This window comes from Lutjanus erythropterus, chromosome 23 (genome assembly GCF_056507025.1).
Source record: "Lutjanus erythropterus isolate fLutEry1 chromosome 23, fLutEry1.hap2, whole genome shotgun sequence".
Lineage (NCBI taxonomy): Eukaryota > Metazoa > Chordata > Actinopteri > Lutjaniformes > Lutjanidae > Lutjanus > Lutjanus erythropterus.
The window spans coordinates 5432996-5458046 of NC_139339.1; the positions used below are offsets into that span (position 1 = coordinate 5432996).

General features: G+C 41.9%; 1 protein-coding gene across 1 annotated transcript in view; it reads left to right on the top strand.

Moving 5' to 3' along the window:
- The window catches only part of LOC146305518 (sodium/calcium exchanger 1-like), a 134374-nt gene that overhangs the window by 92647 nt on the left and 16676 nt on the right, over window positions 1–25051 (top strand). Inside the window, exon 13 of the mRNA XM_084711699.1 lies at window positions 23761–23867. Coding sequence (XP_084567825.1) covers window positions 23761–23867 — 107 coding nt within the window. The remainder of the gene's footprint in view (window positions 1–23760; window positions 23868–25051) is intronic.

The window sequence follows — 25051 nt, forward strand, 5'->3', positions numbered from 1 at the left end:
ATCTTTACTTCTCACAGTAGAAAGTCTTCATAGATATTTAATTCTAGAGGAGAAGGACGAAGTGATTACTCACAGGGCTAGTTACTGCTAACAGGCTAGCCAAACATGACGTGCTAACACTAGCAGGTCACAAAAACTCTTTCTGAGCTTCTTTCTATTTAATTTGTCCTGGAACGTTACAACAGTCCCTTCAGGAACGCACGCAACTTCAACCAATCCCTGTGAATTCTGTGCAGTTTTGTCCAAACTCTGCAACTTTTCTGCAAATTTAACCAATCACTGTAGCTTCCCGCAAATTCAACCAATCACAGCAGTCCCTCACGCAAACGTCACGCGTGAACCGACTCAGTGTTTTGTCTTATTATTCACTGCTTTTCTGGATTTGTATTTTATTTTCCACTGGAACCGAAAAGAACACAACATTTGTCATTGTGACTGACATTTATCACTTTTGTGTTGTTTTGGCTGAGCTCCAAATAGATTCTTCTTCTTTGTCAACTGCCCCCCCCCCCGCTGCACTTCTTCAACTACAAATTACACTGAATAGTTTTCTGTGTTTTTGTAATTCTGAGCCTTTTCAGTGAGGTTAGTTTGAACACTCAGAACACAGAGATTGGTTTTCTTCTCCCTGGAACAAGATGCCTTTGATTTTCAATGTATTATACAAAAGAAACTTGTTTTGCAATTTTCATTTGGTCTCACAATTTCATTGCAAAACATGTCTAAAAACATCACAACATGTTTATAGAAAAGCTGCTTTTTAGGCTGCAACAATCCCTGTGAAATCCTGGAGGGGCTGGTTACTGTTTACTTTAATTTGATGAAGAGTTTGTTGACATATTTTATTGATAAACTGCTTGCTAGCTGTTGGTTTGCAAGGTGAAGTTTCTTTTTCATCTCGAGCTGTCAGACTTGTGGACCTAGCTTGAAGACTGTATGCTTACAACACTGATTTCAGGTCCACCATTACCACAGTAACGCTCATCTCAGCATCCATGCCTCTTTGTTCCTGTTCTTACGTTGACGGTATTTCAGCTAACAAGCTTACGAACTGCTTCCCGGTGGTCAGCTGCTAAGGGTTCACACAGTTTATTCAAAAGCGTGCCATTCACTCCGGTCTTATTTTGCTGTTTTGTGGAGCGGTTTGTGCTCCAACAGAATGAACTTAATGGTGACACACAGCTAATATGTCAGCTCCCATATGGACTCTCTGGCTCTCCGTTCCCTGAAAGGTCAGCGCTGTGAAAACAGCTTGCCATTAGTTCACAATGCAAATTTGCAGGTCCAAGTTCACCCAAATTCATTTTACTGTGTCTGATACAATGCACTATGGCAGAGATGGAATAAAACATTCATAAGTATGTTTCTATTAGTGTACAATCACCTGAAAATATAAATTGTTGTGTTGACTGACTCTAGATACGGCCTTCTTCATTCCCAGTGGAATCAACAGGTATGGGGTGTAGATTTTCAGCAGCTAGCCATTTTCACTGTTGTTTCAGCAGCTGTTTTTCTCCAATCATCCGGTATGACATGACTAGGTATTTGCAATGTGCAAGCTTAGCGCTAGATGCCACTAAAACCTACATACTGGTCCTTTAAATTAGCTATTTTTCAATAAAATTTGGTCATTTTATATGCTGAAGTGACCAGGCCTTTAGATCGAAACGACACTGCATTTTTCATCAGGTTTCTAATATGCCGCCCATTTCTGCTCCGTCAGCACAATATTTACGTCTGTCGTATTACAACGGTTGTTTAGTTCATCAAACCGCTAATATCAGTGTCAGAGCGTTTCGTCAAGGCCCACCAGCGTGAGCCTGTGACCTGTTTTGGGCCTCAGCCCATAGATTGAGAAACTCTACTCATGATGAATGCACGCCGCTGTGGAAGAGTGATGAGCCAGTTCCTGACTGCACTAGCTCAGGGTAATCTGGTATGATACACACACACACACACACACACACACACACACACACACACACTCAGTGATGTCAGAGTGATTAAATCACTAATAGCTTGCGGAGGAGACAATGTGACTCACACAAGCTCTCCATCGCAGCTCACATCTCTCACCCTCCCTCTCACTACTCTTTCCAATACACTCCTTCTTCTTCTTCTTCTTCTTCTTCTTCTTCTTCTTCTTCTTCTCTCCATCTGACTCCATTTAACTCATCGTCTCTTCCATCTTTCCTTCCCTCCTTTTATCATCCTTCTTTCTTCCTCTAACTCTCCTCCTCTCCATCCTATTATTCTGCCCTGATCTGCCCCCTCTTTCCTCCACATCCATCTGTCTCTCACTCATCCCTCCTCTCCCTTATTAATCTCTCTTTCTTGCCCTCCACCTCAGCTCCATCCATCTTCTCGCCCTGTCGTCTCCTCACTTTTATTCTTCCCATCGCAGATATCTTCTCTGTCTCCCTCTTCATTTTACAGGATGATATATCATCCCTCGCCGTCTTATCGTTCACCCATCCGTTCCTTCTCACCTCTTTTGCTCCCTCTTTTGCTGCTTCGCTTCTTCTCGCCGCTCCATCGTTTGCCCTCCTTCTTTATCACCCTTCGCTTCATCATCGTCCTCTTGCCTCCTTCTTTCCTTTAAATTCTCTCTCTTTTTTCTTGTGTGTGTAAATGTTAATAGCAGGTGTGTGTTTGCAGGAGAGAAATGGGGCTTAAGACAGTCTAACCTTTAGTTTTTAAAGGTCAGCACAGGCCAGACTTTAAACAAACACACACACACACACACTGCATGGACACACACACTCCCACTGGTTTTTTAAGCAATTATTAGTGTACTCCATTCCTCGTGATTATTGATGTGCCATAAACATGCTGCCAATAAAGCTCAGTGTATGGACGACTTACAGTTTTACTGGTCAGTAAATACAAATTGAGGGGAAGATAAGAGGTGAAGGGTAAACTGGAGAGAGATACGTGTGCAAAGGATAGAAAACATGAATAAACAAATTAAAAGAGTGAGAAAAGCATTTGTGAGAGTGCACACATTCATCCAAGTGCGTACAGAACGAGGAGACAGACGCAAGACTGGGTATGAGGAGGAGGAGGAGGAGGAGGAGGAGGAAAGAGGAGGAAGAAAACCACATTCACTGGAGGTTTTATTGGGGTTCTGCTTTGTTGCACTTCTGCAAAGGTTTACTGGACTGGAGGATTAGCACCACCAAATATTTATCTTATTTATCTGTCTGACTCCTAATATTCCCATATCTTTTGTATATTTTCTGAAAATTTGCACAGAATTTCAGAGGTGGTGGGACCAAGTCATTGCTCTGGAAACCTGCACTGGAGCCAGAGCCGAGACACAGCATTGTGTTGTACTAGTTCTTTTAAAAAAAAGCCAAACGTCCTCGACAAATGACAGATTGCCTTTTTTTTCACTCCTTCCATTCAGCTGTATTACAGTAGCACTTGGTGCACTGTAATATTCTTTGCGTCTCTTCACTCTAATTTCCCCTGATGGCCAATAATAAAAACCTCTGACGACCTCCAGGTTATAAACACACTTGTGCAGGTATTGTGAGTGATGGATAGACAGATGAAGGGGACACAGGAGGAGAGTGAAGGTGTCACAAGAAGATGAATAGGTTCAGGGACGGCCAGTAAATGGGAACGCAGGAGAGAGAGAGAGAGATGAATAGATCGAGGAGGGGAGGGGCGGGGGGGGGCGAGACAGAAAGACAGACAGAGACGGAGTCGGTGGGGAAAAGAGAGAACGATGAATGGCTGGGAGGAAAGACGAGAGAGGAGCGGAAAGGGCAGGTGGAGGTGGGATGGAGGGAATGAGAGCAAATGATGGCTAGAGGGAGGGAAGTGAAACAAACAGGACGGGAGGAAGAGAGGAAGAGGAACAATGGGTGAGGAGAGCGGCTCGCGTTCGGTGAGGCCAACTGTTGGCACCCTGGGTGGAGGAGATGGGGATGAGAGGAGGAGGAATGAGTGAAGGAGATTGAGGGGAGAGAAAGAGAAGAGTGGTAATTTTTCCTGCGCCAGGGGCAGGGAGGGAATTAGAGTGTGTGTGAGAGTGAATGAGAGCCTTTGGCAAGCGGCCGCATGCGAGCTTGGCAGCGGTTGGCATGGCGATATATATATATATATATATATATATATATATATCCCCCCTGCCTAAAGGCTCTCACCTTGAACCGCTAATGCCAGTCAATCAAAGCAAGGTGTCATTACACACGTACAACAGATTGCCTGTATCTGTGAGGACCACCGCTAACGACTAACCTTTAACACTTCATCACATCGTGGTCACCACACGCTCACGCCGTGCAGCCAAATACTGTTCAAACCCGCTGAACTTAACTTTAAATTGCACTGTAGTTCCAGACTAGAGTCCCAGCTGCCTCGTGGCAGCCTACAGGCCTACAGGCGGCAGAAAATGCTCCAGGCTTTCTGTGCGTCAAGTGGTTTGTGCTAATTTAATTGAAAATTTGTCCAAGATTATGCACCACTAATTAAAGGAGAAATATCTCGTGTTTATTTACCGTCCTAAATCATAAAGTGACTATGATGTGTCATCAGAGATTAAGGAAACATGCTGAAATACTGTCATCTCCAACAACAACGCTACAGGCGGCCTGTGTGATGCCAAACACGGCCCAGTTCACATTTCTTCATTTTCCATGGAGCTAAAGCTAAAGCCGAATTATGTCAAATGTTCTCCAAAAGAGTTAGTGTCTGTTTATGAGTCATAAAAAGTCATAAATAATCTTTTAGAAGGAGTAGATGGTTAAATTGAGAAATAAGTTAATGGAGTCTGGCAGGCGGTCAGTGAACTGAAATTACAGATTGTATAATTTCCGCGCAGTGGGCTTTTATTTTAGGGATAGCAGGTTTAGCTTTACATTGACAAGACAACTGTGCCTTCCTATGTCCCGCTCTTTTTCACTCTGTGCTGCAATGACAGTTGAGCATTAATGGATCCTCGGTCAGATTTCTCCTTTCCTTGTTCCTGTACTTAGATATGCTAAGTGCTAAGCTCATCTATGTCAAAAAGAAAACCAAAGCAAAACAGTAGCTAACTAACTCAATCATTACCTAGCTAGTTAGCTTGCATTTTTCTAGCATTAGCTAACATGAGATGTGACTGTAGGTAACTGTAAGTTGACCAGGGTATCAAGTTTGTTTAAATGTTATTGGAGCACAAAGCAAAAATGGGCGGGGCTTAGTAAGGGTCATCGCATGCTGCGCTCATCTAGCGCCACTTCAGTGTCCCTGGGAAACAACTTGCTCCAGTATTTTGAATTTGGACCGCAGTTGTCATTTTTAAACACTAGGATATTGAATATTTCACCCGATAAAGTGAGCGTCCCTGTCCCCCTCCCACTACGAGTTGAACTAGATGTCAAGATTAACACAAATATCAAACACATTTACTAGTTAAATGTGCGTAGATTTCACTGAACAGCTGTTTATCTAATTCATTTTATTGCTCCAAGCTCTTTCATTAAACCTCATTGTTCCTATATTCCTCTAGAGTTGGATTTGTTGCATTCATTTAGAGCGGTAAACCCCCCCACCCCCCATCCCCACCTTCATCATCAGGTCTGGTTATCCGTAGCGTAATCCTTCCAGGCAACTGTGCACCATCAAAATTCATCCACTAAAACCGCTTGGTTTTGCCACTGACTGGCTCTGGCAGTTAATATAAGTGTCTGACAACATTATGGGAAGGAATAGTTTGACCGTGCCCAGTTGCTTGGAGGATTATACTGCAGCTCAGTGTTTTCTTTTCCCTGCCAGCTACAGTGCTCTCACTCCATACTGGAACAATTTCAACAATTGTTGTCCCCATTAGTCACTCGGACACAAAAATATGAGAAAATAGGGTCCAGATAGAGACGTAGGTCCTGTTTTATATCTAACTTTAAGGTTTTGAAGAGGCTCTCTGTGTAAATCTTCATTAATCCGGTATTGTGCTTACTTGCCGTGTATTGCTCCATTAATTTGGATTTATTCACATTATTACCCAGTTAACCTGAGGTCGGGTAGTTTTGTAGCACAAAAAGTCCAAAGAGTAAAGTTTTATAAATCAGCATGATGTAAACTAGCTGCAGCGTCTCGCTCGTTTATTTTGTTCTTGTTCTGTCTTGTGATTTCCAGATGAAAGTGATCTGATGGGTTTCTAATCAGTTCTGTTCTCTGCAGTCTTTGTTTATTCTGAGATGACAGGAAGTTCTTCATATAGCCGACAACAAGCATTAAAGTGGAGCGTGATTGCCAGCAAAATATATGCTTTTATTTTGGATTGATTCTCTGTGATTTTAAGGCAGGGGTTCTCAAAGTTTTGATGATGAGTGCCAATTTAAGGAGCCAGCATGTGATTATACTGGATGATTGAGGGCTGCACAGAATTCACCTTTTTGCAGATAAGGCAGATCACTTTTTCTGTCCCCTCAAGTCCATCTTTTCATGAAACCTCTTTTTTCTTCTCAACCAAACATAAAAAACTACTGGGGAAAAAAAAATTCCTCCATACTGCTCGTCTGGTATAATTCAAGTCTCTTAAATTCCTGACATGCCGTTTGCACATCGTGACAAGACACACACCCAGTTCAGACAGTGTGCGTGTGAACGTGGCTCCAAGCTAAGGATCTACAGTGTTTGGGAGATTCTGCAAACACTTTTCCTGTGAAACTCCAGCAGTGTTTTGTGGGCTAACAAAATAAACCCTCAATCGGCATGACGGTGAGTAGATAATGACTGAATTTCCATTTTTAGGTGAACTATCCCTTTAAGAGAGCACAGACTGACGCAGTAGCTGAGTAGTGTGTTAAATTTGTGTTGTGTAAAGTGAAAGTATTTGAATGCAATGATGAAAATCTAATGCATCCCTTTAATGACATGTGCAGGGGCCACACAAAATGTTTCTGAGGGCCGTCGTTGGCCTGCGGGCCGCACTTTGGGAACCCCTTGTTTCAGTAATTGTTAAATAAGGCTTTCCCTAAGCTCTTTAAGAAACCCATTCCCATTTTATTTCCCATTATTTTCACCAATCCTTTGATCTTTAATCCTATCAGGATCCTAACACCATCCCTTTTTTATTTTGCACTTTTTAAAGGGATAGTTCACCCCAAAATAAAAAAAAAAAGTACATATTCTTCCCCTGGCCTGTAGTGCTTTTTATCCATCTAGATTGTTTTGGTGTGAGTTTTGGAGATTTTGGCCGTTTAGATGTCTGCCTTCTCTCCAATATACTCGACTTGTGTTGCTCAAAGTCTTTCCAGAAATCACGGCCTGGTTATTTTCTTTCAGCAGTAAAATTTAGAAACTAGAAAAACATGTATTTTTGATTTTGGGGGTGGACTGTCCGTTTAAGTTGGTGTCGTACTTTAACTTTAAAACACCTTTTGTCTTGATTTATGAAATGAGAGTTTAGTTCTAACGGTCCCAAAGTTTCCAGAGATAGCGGATACTTCAGGCTGTATTTTGGAGAAATATCTGATGCACAAGACATCTATAAATTTTTAACGAGATGCAGCTATAAAGATAATGAAGTCTTGAGTTTGCATATTTCACTGAAGCTGATAAAGAGTAAATAGGACAGTAAACCTACAGTAACATGTGACAGAGATTCTGTCCGTGTGTTGTGACGTTCCTCAAACAGCTCGGTTCTCCACGGCAGCCCCCCGCTTTATTTGACCAGAACATAAATATACGATGAGAACCGCTGAAACATACATGAGAACAGACGAGATGAGAGAGAGGAGGGGGCTACAAGAACAACAGGAGAGGAGGCGCCTGTCGCTCATTTGTCTGTCTTTGTCTTCAACGCTGCTTGTTTTGTGTAATTTTTTCACCCACGATATAAAGACGGAGAATAGATGAGGAGTAGCTAAGATTAACTAATCTCTTTGTCTCTCTATTTATCAACGTGTTTTTCTCATTTCTACTCTTTCTGTTCGTCTTTCTAGCCCTCATTTTCTTTGTAAAATTTTTTTTTTCCCTACTTTTGCGTCTTCGTGTTTGGCTTTAATCTCTCCATCTGCTGGTCCCTGTCAACTGATCCATCCTTCATCCTTACATTCATTGGCTTGTTTCATTCTCTTGTATTTCCCCCCTCCTTCTTCTTTCTTCTTGCTATTCCTTTTTGTTTTCTCTTCCCTCCCTTCTCATCCATCCTCATTTCCCTCCATCCCTCTCGTCTCTCCACGCCATCTCTCCCCTCTGATGCTGATGTATAATTGAAAGCTGCTAAAAGGGTCTGCGGTGAGAGGAGAGCGGAACTGGCAGCCGTAACGTTTGAACAACATTTTCTGAAGCACAGCAACGACGTCGGGAGCGCAGGGGTGGTCGTTGCGTATCTTGGTCGTCGCCATGGCAACCGTCTAATGACAGCTTCGAGCTGTAACACTATCAAGCTAAAGACTCTGGGATTGATGTTCTGCAGATCAGAGGTTCTCAGTTACTTCTCAGCCAAGGAGCCCTACAGGGGTGTCAAACTCAATTTCATCCCGGGCCACATCATCAGTAGTACGGTTTCCCCCAAAGAGCCGCTTCTAGTACTTATCACATTACATAATCGCCTCTGCATTTGATTATTATTGATTTTAGTAATCGCTTACTAATTAATAAGTAGCCTGAAAGCAGAAGACAGACATTCAAGTGTACAAGTACTATGCAATTCATTTAAAATTGAAATATAGTAATAAATATACTAATAAACTAGCAGCTAGACACCTTCAGTGCACAGAATAACAAATCAGGATGCATTCTGGGACATGTAGTTTCTGGACGCTGTACTTCAGTTACTGTATTGCACAAATTCTTGCAGGCCACATAAATTCAGGTGCTTTGGTTTGACTTTTACACATGTGCCTTACAAGATATAAATATACCAGGGATCTCCTCACGTACGTCCCTAAAAATAATTTAACCTTTAGCCCATTTTTCTTTTTACACTTCTACTTAGTTACATAAACAAACAACACAAGAGAAATGTATTAGATATTATTCTGATTATCCTTAAATAATGTACAATAAAAATGAATTAATTTGAAAACTTTTCACGGCCCGCTGGCAGAGTGTCACTGGCCCCTAGGAGTCCTCACGCCTCTGTTTGAGAACCATTTCTGTACAGTATGCTGTTGTGCACAAGTTTTACATTTATATAGTCATACACTGGGTTGCACCAACAAAGACTTATTTAATCTGAGATTATCAGAGTTTAAAAGAGTTTACAAACACTGATTTAAAAAGAGTTCATTCAGATTTAAAATTAAGCAGAGCTCTGTTGCACAATTAAAAAATAATCTCAGTGTAGTAAATCCAGGTTCAGTGAGGTGAGCCAAAACTGAATAGTTTAATCAATATGGAGATGCTATTTTACCAAACCAAACCAAAATTAATACAGATATAACCTGAAATATAAATGAATGAATGAATAAATTTAAGCTCTGTTGGGACCTAGTAAGTTAACAGAGTTAACAAAAAGTTAACATAGTTGACAAAGTTAAGAAAATATGACTGTTTGTTAGATGGCTTAACGGTTGGTTAGCTTAGTTAGCCTACACATGAACGGTCAGCAGAGAATTATTTTCCTCAATCTTTTAAGGAATTTTCCAATTTTAGGTCACACACTAAGAGCCTGGAGTCATTGAATGACCCGGCACTAACTTTTAACAGACATAGTGTGTCTCTTCTAGACAGCAGATGCAGCTGTCTTCTCCTTTTTAGATAAACAAGGCAACAGTTTGATAGTGTTGCTATGGCGGCTGAGGTCGGAGAGGCGTTTGTTTTCTCTCTCTGAACGGAGAAGATGTAACTGTGACCTGGTTTGGGTAATACTGACCCTGAGCTATGGAGCCAGTGGTGCTAAACTGTGGTCTCAGACTTTGTTTCCTAATTCCTGTGTTTGGATTTGCAGATCAATGGGGTGATTCTGTATGCCGTAGATGTGTTGGGTTTTAAGACCATCCCGGAGGACCGAAACTCCAGAGGTGAAGGGAACATCAGAACAAAGCGTGTACTGATTATTTCTTCATTCTCCTTGGCCAAGTATCATTCAACCAGACATATTGGACTCCTGTGTACTGTAATGTACTGCCAAGACGCAGTCAAAAAGTTTTAATATTGCTTCTTACAATTCAGAATTGACTCATATGTCTTTGTCTTGTCTTGTGTATGAAAAGTGCAGTTGCACTGCAGCTGCAAAGCCAATTAACATAGTTTTTTTAAGCACAGGTGAGACAGGAGCTGAGAAAAACAGTGTTGTCATTTTTAGATCAGTTGTCACAGTATTACAGCTGCCTGTTTTTCACGCCTGAAGAGGGAAATGAGTTGCTTCCTTATGAATTAATACTTCTCTACTTGCAAAAAGTAGTGTGATGTACATTGAGGGCGTCCAGATCCCAACAAACCAAATGTGGGACAAAGAGTATGTTTGTGTGGAACAATGTGGGACACAATAGCATTGCTGAGAGCTAGTGTAAAAAAATCTGATATTAAAAAATAAACATTTCTCTTCTGCCCCTTAGCTCGTAGCATCTTGTTGCTTTGCCCTCTGGTTGATTCAGTAGCAGACAAATGAGACAAGACAAGTAATTTCCCAGTCCTCTGGGAGACTAGACTTCTTTGTAGATGCATTTTCTTTTTTTCTTTTTCTGTGGTAGTTTGCATCACATTCTGCCTAAATCTACATAGTCGTGACTCTGTGGTGACTCGCAGTTTTCTCCCCTGCTTGGGGCGGAGTAGCAAAGATGGTGACAGGTTAACCTGCACTTGACCCACGTGTGAGCAGTTTGACATCAAACACAGCCGTCCCTTCTTTTCTTCACAGCCGTGAGATGAAAGAGATTTTAGAAAATTTTGTCTGTCCTGCAGTGGTTTGTCTTCTGAAAACTAGAGCCAAAATGAGGGAAATGGTCTCAATATGTGTGACGTGGGGTAAAAATGCTTTGCAGACTCACAAGCGGTGGGGCACCTGGTCACCCTACATATATCCGCTTTACTTCCTGTCCTTCACCTACAAACTTATTAATAATGATTTTTAAAAAGCAAGTTGTCGCAGTTCAGGTGAAGTTTCCTTGTCTCCTTCTCACATAGTCTCACCTCCCAGAACTGAACTGCACCCGGCGCTTCCTGGGGAGGATGCAAAATGGCTGACAACACAAACTGTTATGTAAACTATTACATAAAGTCAGTAAAGTGTTTGGTCAAACCCCTGACCCATGATGAATGAGCTGCATCAGAAAAAAAAAAACAACAACTCAAAGCTGAGTCACAGATTCGTGCGCTCTCTTGAGGTCCGGCGATTCCCTTCAGAGGCAAACTGTGCCCTGCGATCCCTTTGTACCCGAAAACCCTTTCGCACTGCCAGGCCTCTTTTCTCGCTCTTTAAATGGGGCAAGCTGCCATAAAAATATCTGAGGGAGTCTGGGTTGGTGGCACGGCCGTCTGTTTGTCTCATACGAATACGATCCCTTTTCCCCCCACACAGTCACTATGAATGAAATTATGTGTATATAATATGCAAAAGGTGTTAGTAAAGGTGCTAATGAAGTGTGCATTGTGTGAATGTGTTTATATTATATACACAGTTGATTCACATTTATATGCAGTTCAGTAAATACTGATTCCCTCTCATTCCCTTGTTTTTTGGCCATTTTGCATATTTCCTTTAATTTTTAATGCCCACTCCCTGCTTGCTTCTCCCCTCCCTCTGTTTCACTTTTTCCCTTCCCTCTTGAAACCTGTTAAGTGCAGTCTCGTCCTCACGAGATCTTCTCCAAGTAACACATCCGGCGCGCACACACACAAGCTGAGACAGAGGACACGCATACATTGTCAATTAAAGCAGCGGCAGAGACAAGCAGCACTTTCTATTCTCCTCCTCGGAAAGCAGAAGCACATCAGCTCTTCAAACATGGCGCCAGAATTAACACAAATATCCGCAGATTACAGTTGTGTCTCATTCTGCCTCATAAACAGTAATGACCCCGTGCAGCATCATTACCACTGTACCAGCAGGGGTGCAACCTAAATTAATTTGGATTTTATTTCTAACGCTGAGGAGTTACTGGGCGCCCCAGAAAAACACCAAGTGACATCTGTGAGCGAGGTGGAGCAGATAAACACGCCTAGTCCTAATCCTTCAGTACAATGCACTTTATTGCAGACTTGAAAGAGTAGGTACAGTAACACATCAGATAAAATGACAACAGATGCAAAAGAAATCTTGGAGTAATATGTGCAGTAGGAAGGCAAGAAAGAGACAGACAAATGTCAAGGTTTTAAAGGCATACTTTGCAGAATAATCTGAGTCAATCATCACTTTTGATCCACCAGAAGTGTGTGGTGGTGTCCCTGCCCTCTACCTGTATTATCACAATGTGGACCTAAAAATGCAGACGGGGCAAAGCGGAGAGAGTTCAAAATGTATTTTAATAACAAATGATGTTCCACAGACTTACAAACTAGATTGGCACACAAAAAATGGGACACAAAAATCCAGCAAGCAAATGCAAAGTCCAAAATGCAGCATAAATCCAAAGCACAGGGGACTGACTCAAAAGAACGACGACAAACACAGAAACAGAAAAACATAAAGACTAAATAGACAAAGAACTAATTAGGAACAATTGCAAACATTGCAAACAAAGATGTAAGCCTGAAAAAAAGGTGGAAAAAGTAACCATAATCATTTCTCTCCCATCAATATGTTTAAAAGACCAAAAGAACAGTAGTGTGCAGGATTTAGTGACATCTAGTGGTGAGCTTACAGATTCCAAGTTACCTACAATGGCCGAAAAACTCCTGCAAAAAGCATAAGGTCTTATCTCGGAAGTGGACCTGCATTCCTGGCTCATTCCAACAATTACTAAGATTATTATATTTCAGGTGATTATACACTAATGAAAACTTATGAATATTATATTCTTTTTCTGCTATATTCTGCCAATAAACCCTTTAGAAACCTTACACACTGGATCTTTAAGTTGAGGCAACTGAAACCACTTGGTTAAGGTTAGCGAAAGACTGTGTCATAATAAATAAATTGTAAACAAACCAGAAGTGGAAAAAAAGGAGTGAACACTGCTCATGTTTCCATGTAGATCCGATGTACTGTCACGCTTCATATATTTTCCTCTGCAGAAACGGCTAATGCCCAGTACTCATTGCGAAAACATGCAAATGAAGCATATTAAATTTGAATCGAGAAGCAGAGAGAGGGTTCGTGGGGGGATATAAATGATGATCAGGGGGGGAATAAAAGTGCGCTTGTGCGTGCACTCTCATGCAGATTGTGTGTTACGCCGCTGCCACTCTTCATGTGTGTGTCAGCTCCTATCGGCTCTGCTCCACTTCTAACCCGACGGGAGAAGCGGGGCTTACATGCTTTCTCAGCTCAGTCCGACCTTCATGTGAGATCAGACCACGTCCGTCCCCCTGCTTCTCGCCAAAATCACAGCCACCGATCTCTCCTCCTTGATCTTTAATCTACACATCCTTCCTTTTGTTACCCCTCTCTCTCTTTTCCCTCTTGTTTTTCTCCCTTGTTACTTTTGTCTTGATTTCTACCATTTTTGTCTCCTTTTTCTTTTTGTATCTGAGCATCTCATCCTCTACCTTTCATTTCTACTTGTCTCTTCTCCTTTTTCAGTTTTTTATTTCCTTGTTTTACACTTGCCTGTGTTTTTTTTTTCTCATCCTCTTCCATCCTCTCCTGCAAAGCTTTTTTTTTTCCCCAGCGCTCCCGGCGGATAACAGTACAGTAGCTCCTCTGGATTACAGCACGTCATGCAGATTTGTGTGTGTGGGTGTGTGTGTGTGCGCGCGCGTGTGTGGTAGCGTATGCATGATGTGATTTGTGACATAGCTTAATCCTACACAACCTAATGACGATGGGACGGCATTAGCATGTGAGCATGAGACTGAGCTGAAGACAGACTTCAGCATGTACAATATATGTGGTGTGTAAGTGACTGTGTATATTGCATGTGTATCATGTCTTTCTGTCTTCAGGGTTTCCATGACAACCATACATCCTCCATACCTCCAGTTAGTGTTTCAGATTCCAACACCCTCCCTTCCATCTTCTGACTCTTCTCCCTCACTTTCCCGGGTGCCAACCGAGGCAGTTAATGCTGTTGGCCTACAGCTGATAAAATGGAAGCTCTTTCGAGTGTCATTCAGGGCTGGATTTATGTCCCTCCATCAAGGTGCTCTGGCTGTTCCACCGTACAGAACAAGCCTCTTGTGTGGCAATTGAATTATGGTTCCGTTTAGAACGTCATGCATTGATTGTTCGAGCACCGTCACATGGGTGCGTCATCCATTGTCGGGTCATGCTGTGCATTCAAAATAGCGTGTGCATTCTGGTTTGCGGACAGTTTGCCAGCCAGAACACAAAAACTGTCCAGCTAGTAAGGAAGTAAGTCATCTAAACACAGAACCAGAGGAATATTTTAACGTCAACATCAATATTATGTGCACTTCTCTGAATAATAAAGTAAGTGAAGAAACTAATGGTCTAATGTGTGATGTGCTGTCAGAGATTTAATGTATTATTCAGACATTTTCAACCAGGCATCTGATTCTTTTCTATTATTTATAACAAGTAAATGAAAATATTAACACCAGCTGAAACAATCTTAGTTACAGAAAGGGTAAATAGCTCTGCTATGCTATTTGCACCCATGGTGGAATAACCAATGTGGCTATTTACACCTGGATGTCTATATAGGCTAGCATGGCAGAGACAAGCACCCAGGTATCCATATAGCCAACTATACTATTTGCACCCACAATGAAACAGCCAATGTCATTATTTGCACCCACGGTGGAACAGCTAATGTGGCTATTTACACCTGGGTGTTTTTAGCCTTGCATAGCAGAGACAAGCATCCAGCTGTCAATAGCCAACAATGCTATTTGCACCTGAGATGGAACAGCCAATGTGGCTATTTACACCCAGGGAGGAATAGCTAGTGTGGCTATTTATACCTGGGTGTGGGTGTGTAGACTAGCACAGCAGAGACAAGTACCCAGGTATCTGCATAGCCAACAATGTTATTTCCACTCAGGGTGCAAATAGCCAGTGTGGTTATTTACACCTACATGGCAGAGAAAAAACATGATCTTTTCCTAAAACCTAATCAAGTAATTCTGTTGCCTTAACCTAACCAAACTTCAACTTCAACTGAAAAAAAAAAAAAAAAAAAAAAAGTTTCAGTTGAGTCTCTAAATATACATCTACATCTAACATGACCATCTGCCAGTTCTCTGCCTTCTTACCCTCGGCGTTCCTCGGCAGACTCCGTCATCTTGTCACGGCATCTTCCCTCCTAATTATGATTGTCTGAGTACATCGATCAAAAAAAAAAAAAAAATTTAACCTAAGTGTACCCAAAAGTAGCATCTGTAGCAGCCACGCCATGTAAACAAACACCAGCTGTGCCAACAGCCACGGCAGATTAGTCCCTAAAATACCTCGAACGCAACGTGATGCGGCCTCAGTTTCAAAGCCTCGTTTGATGAAAAGTTCAGCTTGATTTGGAGCACAGTGGAGCCCTGAGACGTGAGAATGTGGTGGAGAGCTTATGAGACTGTGGAAATAAAACCTTCTCTTATGATAACCTTTCTTTGGAGGACCAGACAGGGTCGCCCATGTGTTATTTTAACTGTCAAAGGGTCACTTGTGCCTCGACTATATTGAATTTCCTGTGTGAGAGGCAGGGGGAACCTTCCATCTTTTCTTTTTACTCTCTTCCTTCTCAGTCACCCCTCACATCCTGGTCTTCCCTCCTTCCTCTTCCTCTTAACTTTTTTCTCTAATGATCCTCCTCCTCTTCCATTTCTTCCTCTGTCCCTCTCCTCATACCTCAAATCATCTCATGCATCTATCCATCTCTGCCATCCCACACACTCCAGAGATGCAACTTTATTACTCACCACAGCTGGAGACCACTTAACACGAGTGTGTATGTGGGAGAGACGGAGTGTGTGTTTTGTGCCGTTCCTCATTATGCGTTCCATGATATCATTAAGAGGGGTAATATCTATTCCCCTTAAGAGCTTTTTATCTCTCCGGCTCTCTCTGTTGGCCTCCCTCAAATTGTGTTGTTTGTGTTGCCTCCGCTCAGATGAAGAGCTGAACGAAGGTTTTCTCTCAGCCTACCTGCTCCTCTGTAGAAGTGTGTGTGTTTTTTTGCGGGCGGGTGCGCGCGCGCGTGTGTGTGTGAGAAACATTCAGACCGACTCGTATCATTAGATCGCGCACGGCTCTGCTGGAAGTTTCTGCCTTTCTGCACTTTCTGCTATCTGTAAACACTAAAAAGCTGCTGTCGCTCACTAAAGTCCAGTGTTAGCAGTTTTCACACTGATTTATGTGCTTTTGAAGTCATTCCTGATAGTGTGACAGCAGACAGTCTGCAGCTGCGGAGCCATTTTAGTAGAAAGACTTAATTATTAGCATTATTATCAGCATTACAGTTAATCAAACAAGTTGAGTTTCCAGCAGGAACTGGAAGTGCCTAAATATAACTCCAGATGCCAGTATCATCTATTATTTAAAACCAGTAACATTAATGTAATAGGGCAGCACTCCTCAAACTCAGTTAACTGTCATCCACTTCATTTTCCAGGGGGTGGAAGTAACTAATTACAAATACTCAAATTGCTGTAATTAAGAAGCTTCTGGGGTCACTACTTTTCAGTTATCTCATATTTTTTATGTGTTTTCAATCACAAATTTTTAATTGCATGATATATTTAGTTTTAAAAAAATATTTCTGATATTCCTCCATGTACCGCTAAAAGAGAGCTCGCGTACCACCAGTGGTCCACGTACCACAGTTTGAGAATCTAGGTTATAGGCCAGTGTTTCCAAGACTATTTTTTTCCTGACCCATTTTTGAAGAATGACAAACCATCAGGAGCCAATCTACAATAAATCTTGGTGAGACTTAATTTGTGCATAAAACATCATTTTTATTTCCGTTTCCGACTCGAGCTTCAACAAGTCGAGTTCCAATCGAGTATTAAATTAAACGCCAACTATTTTCATAATCAATTAATCAGTTTGAGTCACTTTTAAAGGAAAAAAAAAAGTCTAAATTCTCTGATTTCAGCTTCTCTGTGAATATTTTCTGGTTTCTTTACTCCTCTCTGACAGTAAACTGAATATTTTTTGAGTTTTGGACAAAAGACATTTGAGGACGTCATCTTGGACTTTGGGAAACACTGATCAATATTTTATGAACTGAACAACTAATCGATTACTGGAAAAATTATTGCCAGATTGATCAATAGTTGAAAAATAGGTTCAAACCTGTGAAAACAGTTGGAGTGCACGGACGCAACTGTCATTTCTGGATGTTTTAGATTACTGTAATCCCAGTTTTGTTCTTTTGTTGTCTAAGTTGTCTGGTGAAGGTCCTCCTCTCCATCCATCCACACTGTCTTTTGAAGAAAAAGCTGAGCGACGGCCTCGCGGTTTGCATTGTTGTTCAAGTTTTACACTTCCTACTATAAACTTTTTATGATCTCACTCTTACTCCGTGAGTGTGTGTGTGTGTCTTTGTGTGTGTGTGTTTGAGAGGTAGAGAGATTTAGAGGCTCCACCAGAAGCAGAAACGGTAAAACTGAAGTGTGTGTATAAATCAAGCTCACTCAAGAAAATGAGTTGTTTGCTGCTGCAGTTCTTTAAGATGCTCTGTCTCTCTCTCTCTCTCTCTCACACACACACACACACACGCTCATCCAGCACCTAAAAATAATGCCTGAAACAGACGCGCGCACACACACACACACACACACACACACAAAGAGACGGCTTCCAGTTGTTGTAAATCAAAAAACGCCCAAGTGGGGCCAGAAGAAAATGGAAAGAGATGGAGACAGAAATGTAAAGGGGGTCCGTGTCCATTAAGTAATGCCACAAGGTCTCAACTAATCAAATCAAACTGTCACTCAATCATTCACTTCTATAAGAACTTTAGAACCGCATGCTAACGCACACACACACACACACACACACTCTGCAGCAATATAAAACTTCTCCATTAAAGTGATTTACAGCCCACTTCATTCTGTTTGGAGCTTTTCAATCAACTATACCTTTTCTTGACCTTTTTTGCACTCTGCCACTCTCCGTTTTTTTTTTTTCCCGCTGCCTTTTTCAGTCTCTATTTCTGGCGGTGGAAGTTCCGTGCTCAGTGAACTCGGTCCGCGCGCGTCTGTGGTTCGTGTCAGTCTTTTGACAGACCGGGGCTTTGAGGCTACTGTCTGACAGAGGAACAGTCTGGGGAGCAGGTGTCAAAAAGTAACAAGGTAGAAATATAGAGAGATGGCGAGACGGAAGAGAGGAGAGGAGAGGGGGGGGCAGTCAAGTAATGTGCTGCATTTAGGATTGTATCTGTCAGAAGAACAGCATGGATTCAACAGACTAACACGTTTACAGTCCAAGTGTTTTCACTGCATACGTGATTCTGGTCGTCAGGTGGTTATCGTATGGCGTGCTAAAGCGATTATTGGACTAATAAATGTGAGCAGTTTTCCTGACTCATGGAAGGCTGTAGTTTTTGTCTGCACTGAAAGGGATAGTTCACCCAGAAATGAAAATTCAGTCTTTATCTACTCACCTTCATGCCGATTGCAGGTCGAGTTTCACAGGAAAACAGTGCTGCAGTTTTCAAACATAAAAAGCAACTGGAAAAAACATAAAATGCCTCCGTACTGCTCGTCTGGTGTAATCCAAGTCTCCTAAAGCCCCGACATGCCGTTTGCGTGAAAGTGGCTCCGAGCTGAGGATCTACAGTGAAGATTCGGGCTAAAAACAGTGACGACTTTCAGGTCATGCCGGGCCGAGTTAGTCAGAGTTATGCTGAGTATAGCAAACAGCAGTGCCTGCAGCTCTGCCGGTTCCCCTTCGACGTTTGAGCTGCGCAGCTACATCTCAGTGCAGTAATATTTTGAACATGTGAGGCCTTATGACTCTCAAAGACCACCTTTGTAAGTTTGTCCACCAGACAAGATGGCCACCAGTGAATCTGAATGAGTTTCATTTCCACGTTTAAACAAAACAGCCTGCAGTCACGCTAGCGGCTCTTTGAGGCTCTACTTTGGAAGAGCAGTGCTGCGAGCTAAATTCTAATGTCCACATGCTCATAATGACAATGACACCGTCCTGGTGTTTAGCAGGTATAATGTTTTCCATGTTCATCATCTTAAGCCATGTTTTCACTGCATGGTACAGCCTGGCTCTGCTGAGAAACAGTTCAAGCTTTGCTGGACTCCTAAAGCTCAGTTGGTAGAACGTGCTCCTCTGCAGCGGCCGCTGGTTCGACTCCTGCCCGCGGCCCCTTCGCCGCATGTCATCCCCTCTCTCTAACCACTTCCCTGTCATATCTTCAGCTGTCACTGTCAAAAAATAAAGGCAATAAAAGCTTTAACACAAAAATTCAGTGAGTTATAGGAGCTTAGACAAAAAGTGTCATGACCGCCCCTTGTCTCCCCTACTTTATTTTTAATAGAGTCTAACTGTTTAATTATTTGCATGTTAATGTTGGAAGTTGGAAACCGAGATGACTTGCAAAGTTTTACTGACAGAGACACTGCATAAATGCTGCAGTTTCTGCCTATTTTTACCAACGAAATACATAAAAATGATCATATTTTCTTTGCCTTTTGTGTCATTTATATATATAAAAAACATTTTAAATGAAAATATGACACTTTTAGGAAATGTCAGGTACCAGCAGCATTGTCTTCTTTTAATTCAACAAAGTTATTGCACAAATAAATTTGAAAACGGGCAAAATGCCTTGGCTCCTTTAGCATTAAAAGAGACTCTCTAGCATCAGAACTTACATTTAGTGCTTTTAACTAAACTAAAGTCTGTTGGCATATAAAGCCAGACTTTAATAAACCTTTTAATGTCCTCAAATGAGGCCCTGGACCACCACAGATATAATGATGCTCTCACACAAGCACCAAATTCTCTGTTTTAACCACATAACTTGTCAAGAAAGAGGCCTAGACTTTAATATCAATTGCAGGTATGTTAACATACTGCTGCAGGGACAGACTGTAGCCCTCTGCAGCCGTGATCAGAATAAGATGTTTATAAAACGAACGCACGGGTGAATTTATGGCTAAATAAAAACAAGAGAGGAAGAACCGGGGTTTATGTAACGGCTTTCTGAAGAAAGAGGCAGACGAGGTGAAGAAGGGACTAAAAGAGCGGGCTGAGCTAGAGATGGAGAGAGGAGGACACAGATGGAGTGCTGCTACATCCAGCACCAACTATGAATAATGAAAGCACTACACTCAGTGTGTGTGTGTGTGTGTGTGTGTGTGTGTGTGTGTGTGTGTGTGTGTGTTTTGGCAGCAGGTGTTAAGTGGTTAGATTAACGCATACATATGTTTATGAATCCCCCCCCCAACTGTTTACCAGGGGCATGTTTTCATGTGCATCATGTTTGTGTACATTGAGCTGAACTGTTTGCATTTGTGTGTGTTTATGTGTTTATGTGTGTGTGTGTGTGTGTGTGAGAGAGAGAGTTTGTGTGTATTTCTCATGAAAGCTGAGTGCATGCGGGGGCGGCTGCCTGTCTGTTCATACAAAGCACAATCTGTGTAACGCGTATGACACGCAACATGACAAGCATTATGTGTGTGTATATCCTCTGTGTGTGTGTGTGCATGTTGTGTATTTGTCTGTTTGAATATTCATGGTGAATTGAGTGTGTGTCTGTGCGTGTGTGTGTGTGTGTGTTTGTACTCCTGTTCCCCTGAGTGAATTCAGTGTGTATCGAGTTGTAACCCTTCACATCTCAGTAGAGTCCATGCATTACTCATACTCCTCTTTCAGCCTCTTTTCTGTCTCTGTCTCCTTCTTCTTCTTCTTCACTCCTTCCCTGTCTGGCCTCCTACTCCTCTATACTTCATTTTTTTTCCCTCTTCCTTCTCATCCGTCACTCTCGTCTCTCTTTATCTCCCTCTGTGCTCTTACCTCTGTTTACTTTTTCATCTCCCTGTCGGTTCGCTAAGCCCTCCCCCCTTTAGTTACTGTTGCTACACCTGTCAATCTCACTATTTTAGCGCAGCACAGATGCAGCTTACGAGTAATTATGGTGACGGATTTAATATAGAAATTATGGAACAATGGTTCCTTTGTTTCAGACAGAATAAGGGTGTATTTTTCTGGCAGAAAGCTGCTGGCGAGGCAGTGAGAGAAGGTTTGACATTATGATTGATGTTAGCTACAAAGCTAACTAATGCTATGTTAACAGAGGATTGACTACACAGCTGATAACGAGTGCACAAAGTTGCAACATTGGACCATGGAAACGAACAAAACAATGTTGTCCTCCGTTTACTTGGTTACCAGGGTAACAAGACCCCACCTAAAATGTGATTGGTTGCCTGAATAAAAGGGACAGTGATGACACCAGCACCTTATCTTAAAAGTACAGAGAATTTCAACTAGAAGTTCTTAAGAGTGGACGCACAAAAAAAATGAAGGGCTCTTTAAAAAAAAAAAAAAAGACACTGGGCGCAGTGTTTATATGCAGCAGCATGCTGTTGCAGACTTTCAGGGGGAAAAAAGTTTTAGGCAAAAACACACCTCTCATGTTTAGCAAACGCCTGCGGAAAAAAAAGTTTGTTGCATTGCAGAGATAGTTGGTCCTTGTTTTATTAGTACGATATAACTGTTCTAGGCTAACCATGTTTTGCTGCTTAGCTTACATACGTATTTTCAGGAAACATTGGCTTGCAAGATTTACTCTTTTAAATGTAACCTGAAACTCCCCAAAAATTAGTTAGTTAATAGTTAGTCCTTGGAAATAATGCTCAGTTGCTGCCGTGTGAATTAAGCTAGTTAGCCAAATGCTAATTATTGCAGATAAACACAGTTTTTTAGTCCAGTGCTCACACTGTTGCTCTTCTGTTCTTAGTTTTAGGAAGGCTAATGATTAAACCCTCCAAGCTCTTAAACACAGAGTATCGCTCTTATTACCTGTTTACATCGCTTCAAAATCCAGAGCTCACTCATCCCGGTGTGGCTAGTTAGTGTTGCTAAGCTATGATTTGACAACATCTGCTCAGGGAGAGGAGTTTTGAAAGTGGTAATTTCTGCTTAATTATGTTCATGAGGAACTGAGTATGAAAGTATATTGTAAGCTGAGACATTAAATGATTTATTACTGCAGGCAGATGACTGGAAATGATTCAAAAAAACAGAGAGAGAAATCAGCTTTGCTCTCCTGCTCCTCTTTCCAACTTGTGTTCCACCGAATGCATTTGTATGATGTTGTAGGTGTGTTTTTCCTCTTTTGTTTCACATCTGACTAAACAATATTTCCATATCTCCTCCAACATCGTTCAGAGTTGGCCGCTCAGCCTGATGTGGCCGCTGGAAATAGCAAATCCGGCCAGTTTTTATCCGCTGTTGCCGTGACAGCTCACCAATAAAAACAAGGCTCTTCCACTTCTCCTCCACACCTCCGTCGCTCTCTCGCATTATCTCTCCTCCCTCCTGTGTTTCTCTGTTGAACCGGAGCCTATTTGTGGTGTCAGAGTCAACATGGCTGACAGTGAAGCATATGATGACACAACCAGGTGGAAATGAACACTCTCTCTTGTCCTCCCCGCCTGTCTGTCACACGCAGATGGAGTGCCGAGATGAAGATTATATACTCTGGGTGAAACAGACCAGAAAGAGCGCTAACTGATGTGATTTCCATAGGACCCACACTAATCCACACCATGAACACTTTTAAAAAAAATAAATAAATTAGGGATGTTGTATAATTAGTATGGATTTTCTGATCTGGAGGTTTCATTTATTCCAGCAGACATTTTCAGCCAATGCCAATTTAAAGTTGTGTACCATCACAGCCAATTACACAGATGTGAAATACTACACTGTCAGTCCAGTTCTACAATGTTGTAGCATTTTATAATGTATTGCTGTGAGGAATTTCAACTTCTCCTTTTGGTCTTGTATTCTTAAAGCACAGGACTTCATTGTCTCCAACTTTTTGCAAAACTTCTTTTCTTGAAGTAATCTTCCGACTAGCATGAAAAATGTCTGTGACCTTTTTGTCCACTGATTACAGTAGTGTTAATGAAAACATTTCAACCGAAGTTTCTTTAAAGACATTGTGAGATTGGATAATGGTGCCATCACACCCATCCTCCCTGTCAACACTGCTCACACTGCTATTTTTAATAATCTGCACCTTTTTTCAATTTACTTGTTGAGGTCCCGTCACCTCGAAACTCTCTGCGCTGCATTTTTTGGTGTTTCCCTCGGGTGCTCCTAATTGAAAATGTCGTAACTGTGGCTGTGCTGCTCATTGCATCACTGTCAGCTGGAGAAAAATGTTATTAGGGCCCGAGGGGAAGCAAGCAGCCTCATATCGTGTCCCACTGAGCAATGTCAACCTGAGCTTCAGCCTCCTCATCATCTTCTGCAAGAGAAAAACAGAGGAGTGCAAAGTGCAAACTTAATCATGTTCCTTTATTCTGATGAGTCTTATTTGTTACTTAAGCTTCGCTAATAGGATCGTTTTGATACTAATGAGGATCACCTGCAGACCTTTCCCATGCAGCAGAGACGACCTCCTGTCAGATTACAGCCTGACAAGGTGACAGTTTCCTAGTTTTAATAGACTGCTCTAAACTCGCTCGCAGTGAACACTCTTATTATGAGGGAGAGCGTAAAACTGAAAAGGTTAATCATGTGAAATACACCCGCTGAGTCGCATCTTTCTCTTCGCTTCTCAACAGGAAGATCATCGAGGTGAAGATTATCGATGATGAAGAGTATGAGAAGAACAAGGCCTTCACCATCGAGCTGGGAGAGCCCGTTCTGTTGGAGATAGGACAGAAACACGGTGGGTGTCTCTGTGTGTGTGTGTGTGTGTGTGTGTGTGTGTGTGTGTGTGTGTGTGTGCATATAGATAGGCCAGGAGAGGGACCAGGAACAAAGACAGACTGACAGACAGAATCTTTATTTAATCAGTCTCAGGCCTCCTGCGCGCCCGTCTCTTTATAAACAGGGTGAGACCTGCATTGATTGTGTGGAACCTCCAATCTAAACTCAGATTAACTCAGGAAACATTTTACTTTGAGCTAAGGAAGCGGCTCAGAAAGGAGTTTAAAAAACACGGGGCTTGAGCTGCGAGCTGCTTCTTTCTCACATCAAGTCACGTCTCACATCTGTGTTTGTCCCACTTCTTTACCCTGTACTTAATTAGTTTGCCACATAACAGAGGACCAAGTCACTGTTCTATCTCAGTTCTTTCCACTCATATCTCAAGTCAAGACTGACAGGTCCAAAGTCAATTCACAATTCCTAAGCTTTGAGTTTCAAGTCCTAAACAAGTCAATGTAATACTGACCTTCCAGCCTCATTGATTTACAAAGTTGTCCACCCAGACTTCTAAAAGATATGATGATACTCCCCCTATAAATCTTTCAAAATAAGCTGTGATTAAAAATATATATTTAATAGTCCAACCACACTTTTCAAATAATTCACGAGGTTCAAGGGTTTTGTTTATGTCCCCCCATCTATTCTGCTCAGTTGGATGAACCACTTACATCACTTTCAGTCATTTTTGGTGAAAACAAGCGCTGTAGTGCCAGGCCAGTCAGTTCTTATGGCGTCCAACTGTGACACGTTATGACAGGGCAGTGAATGACGTTACTTAGTATATGAAGGGGGCTGATTGTGCCTGTACATCAAAGTGAGTCAGAAAAGAGTCTTAGTGACTGTGTGTCATCACTTTTGCCTGGTGAAAGCAAGCGCTATAGTGCCGGACCAGTCAATGCATTCAGTATAGATCTGTGGCAAAGCCTTCATGACAAGTTAGTTAATGATGTTACTGATTAAATAACATGTTTGTCGTGCCGATTGTGCCTGTACATCAAGATGAATCATAAAAGAGTCTTAGTATTGTGCGTCATCACTTTTGCCTGGTGAGAATAAGCGCTGTAGTGCTGGACCAGCCAATTCATGTAGCATATGTCTGTGACATGTTATGACAGAAGCGTAGTTAGATGATAATGCTACTTA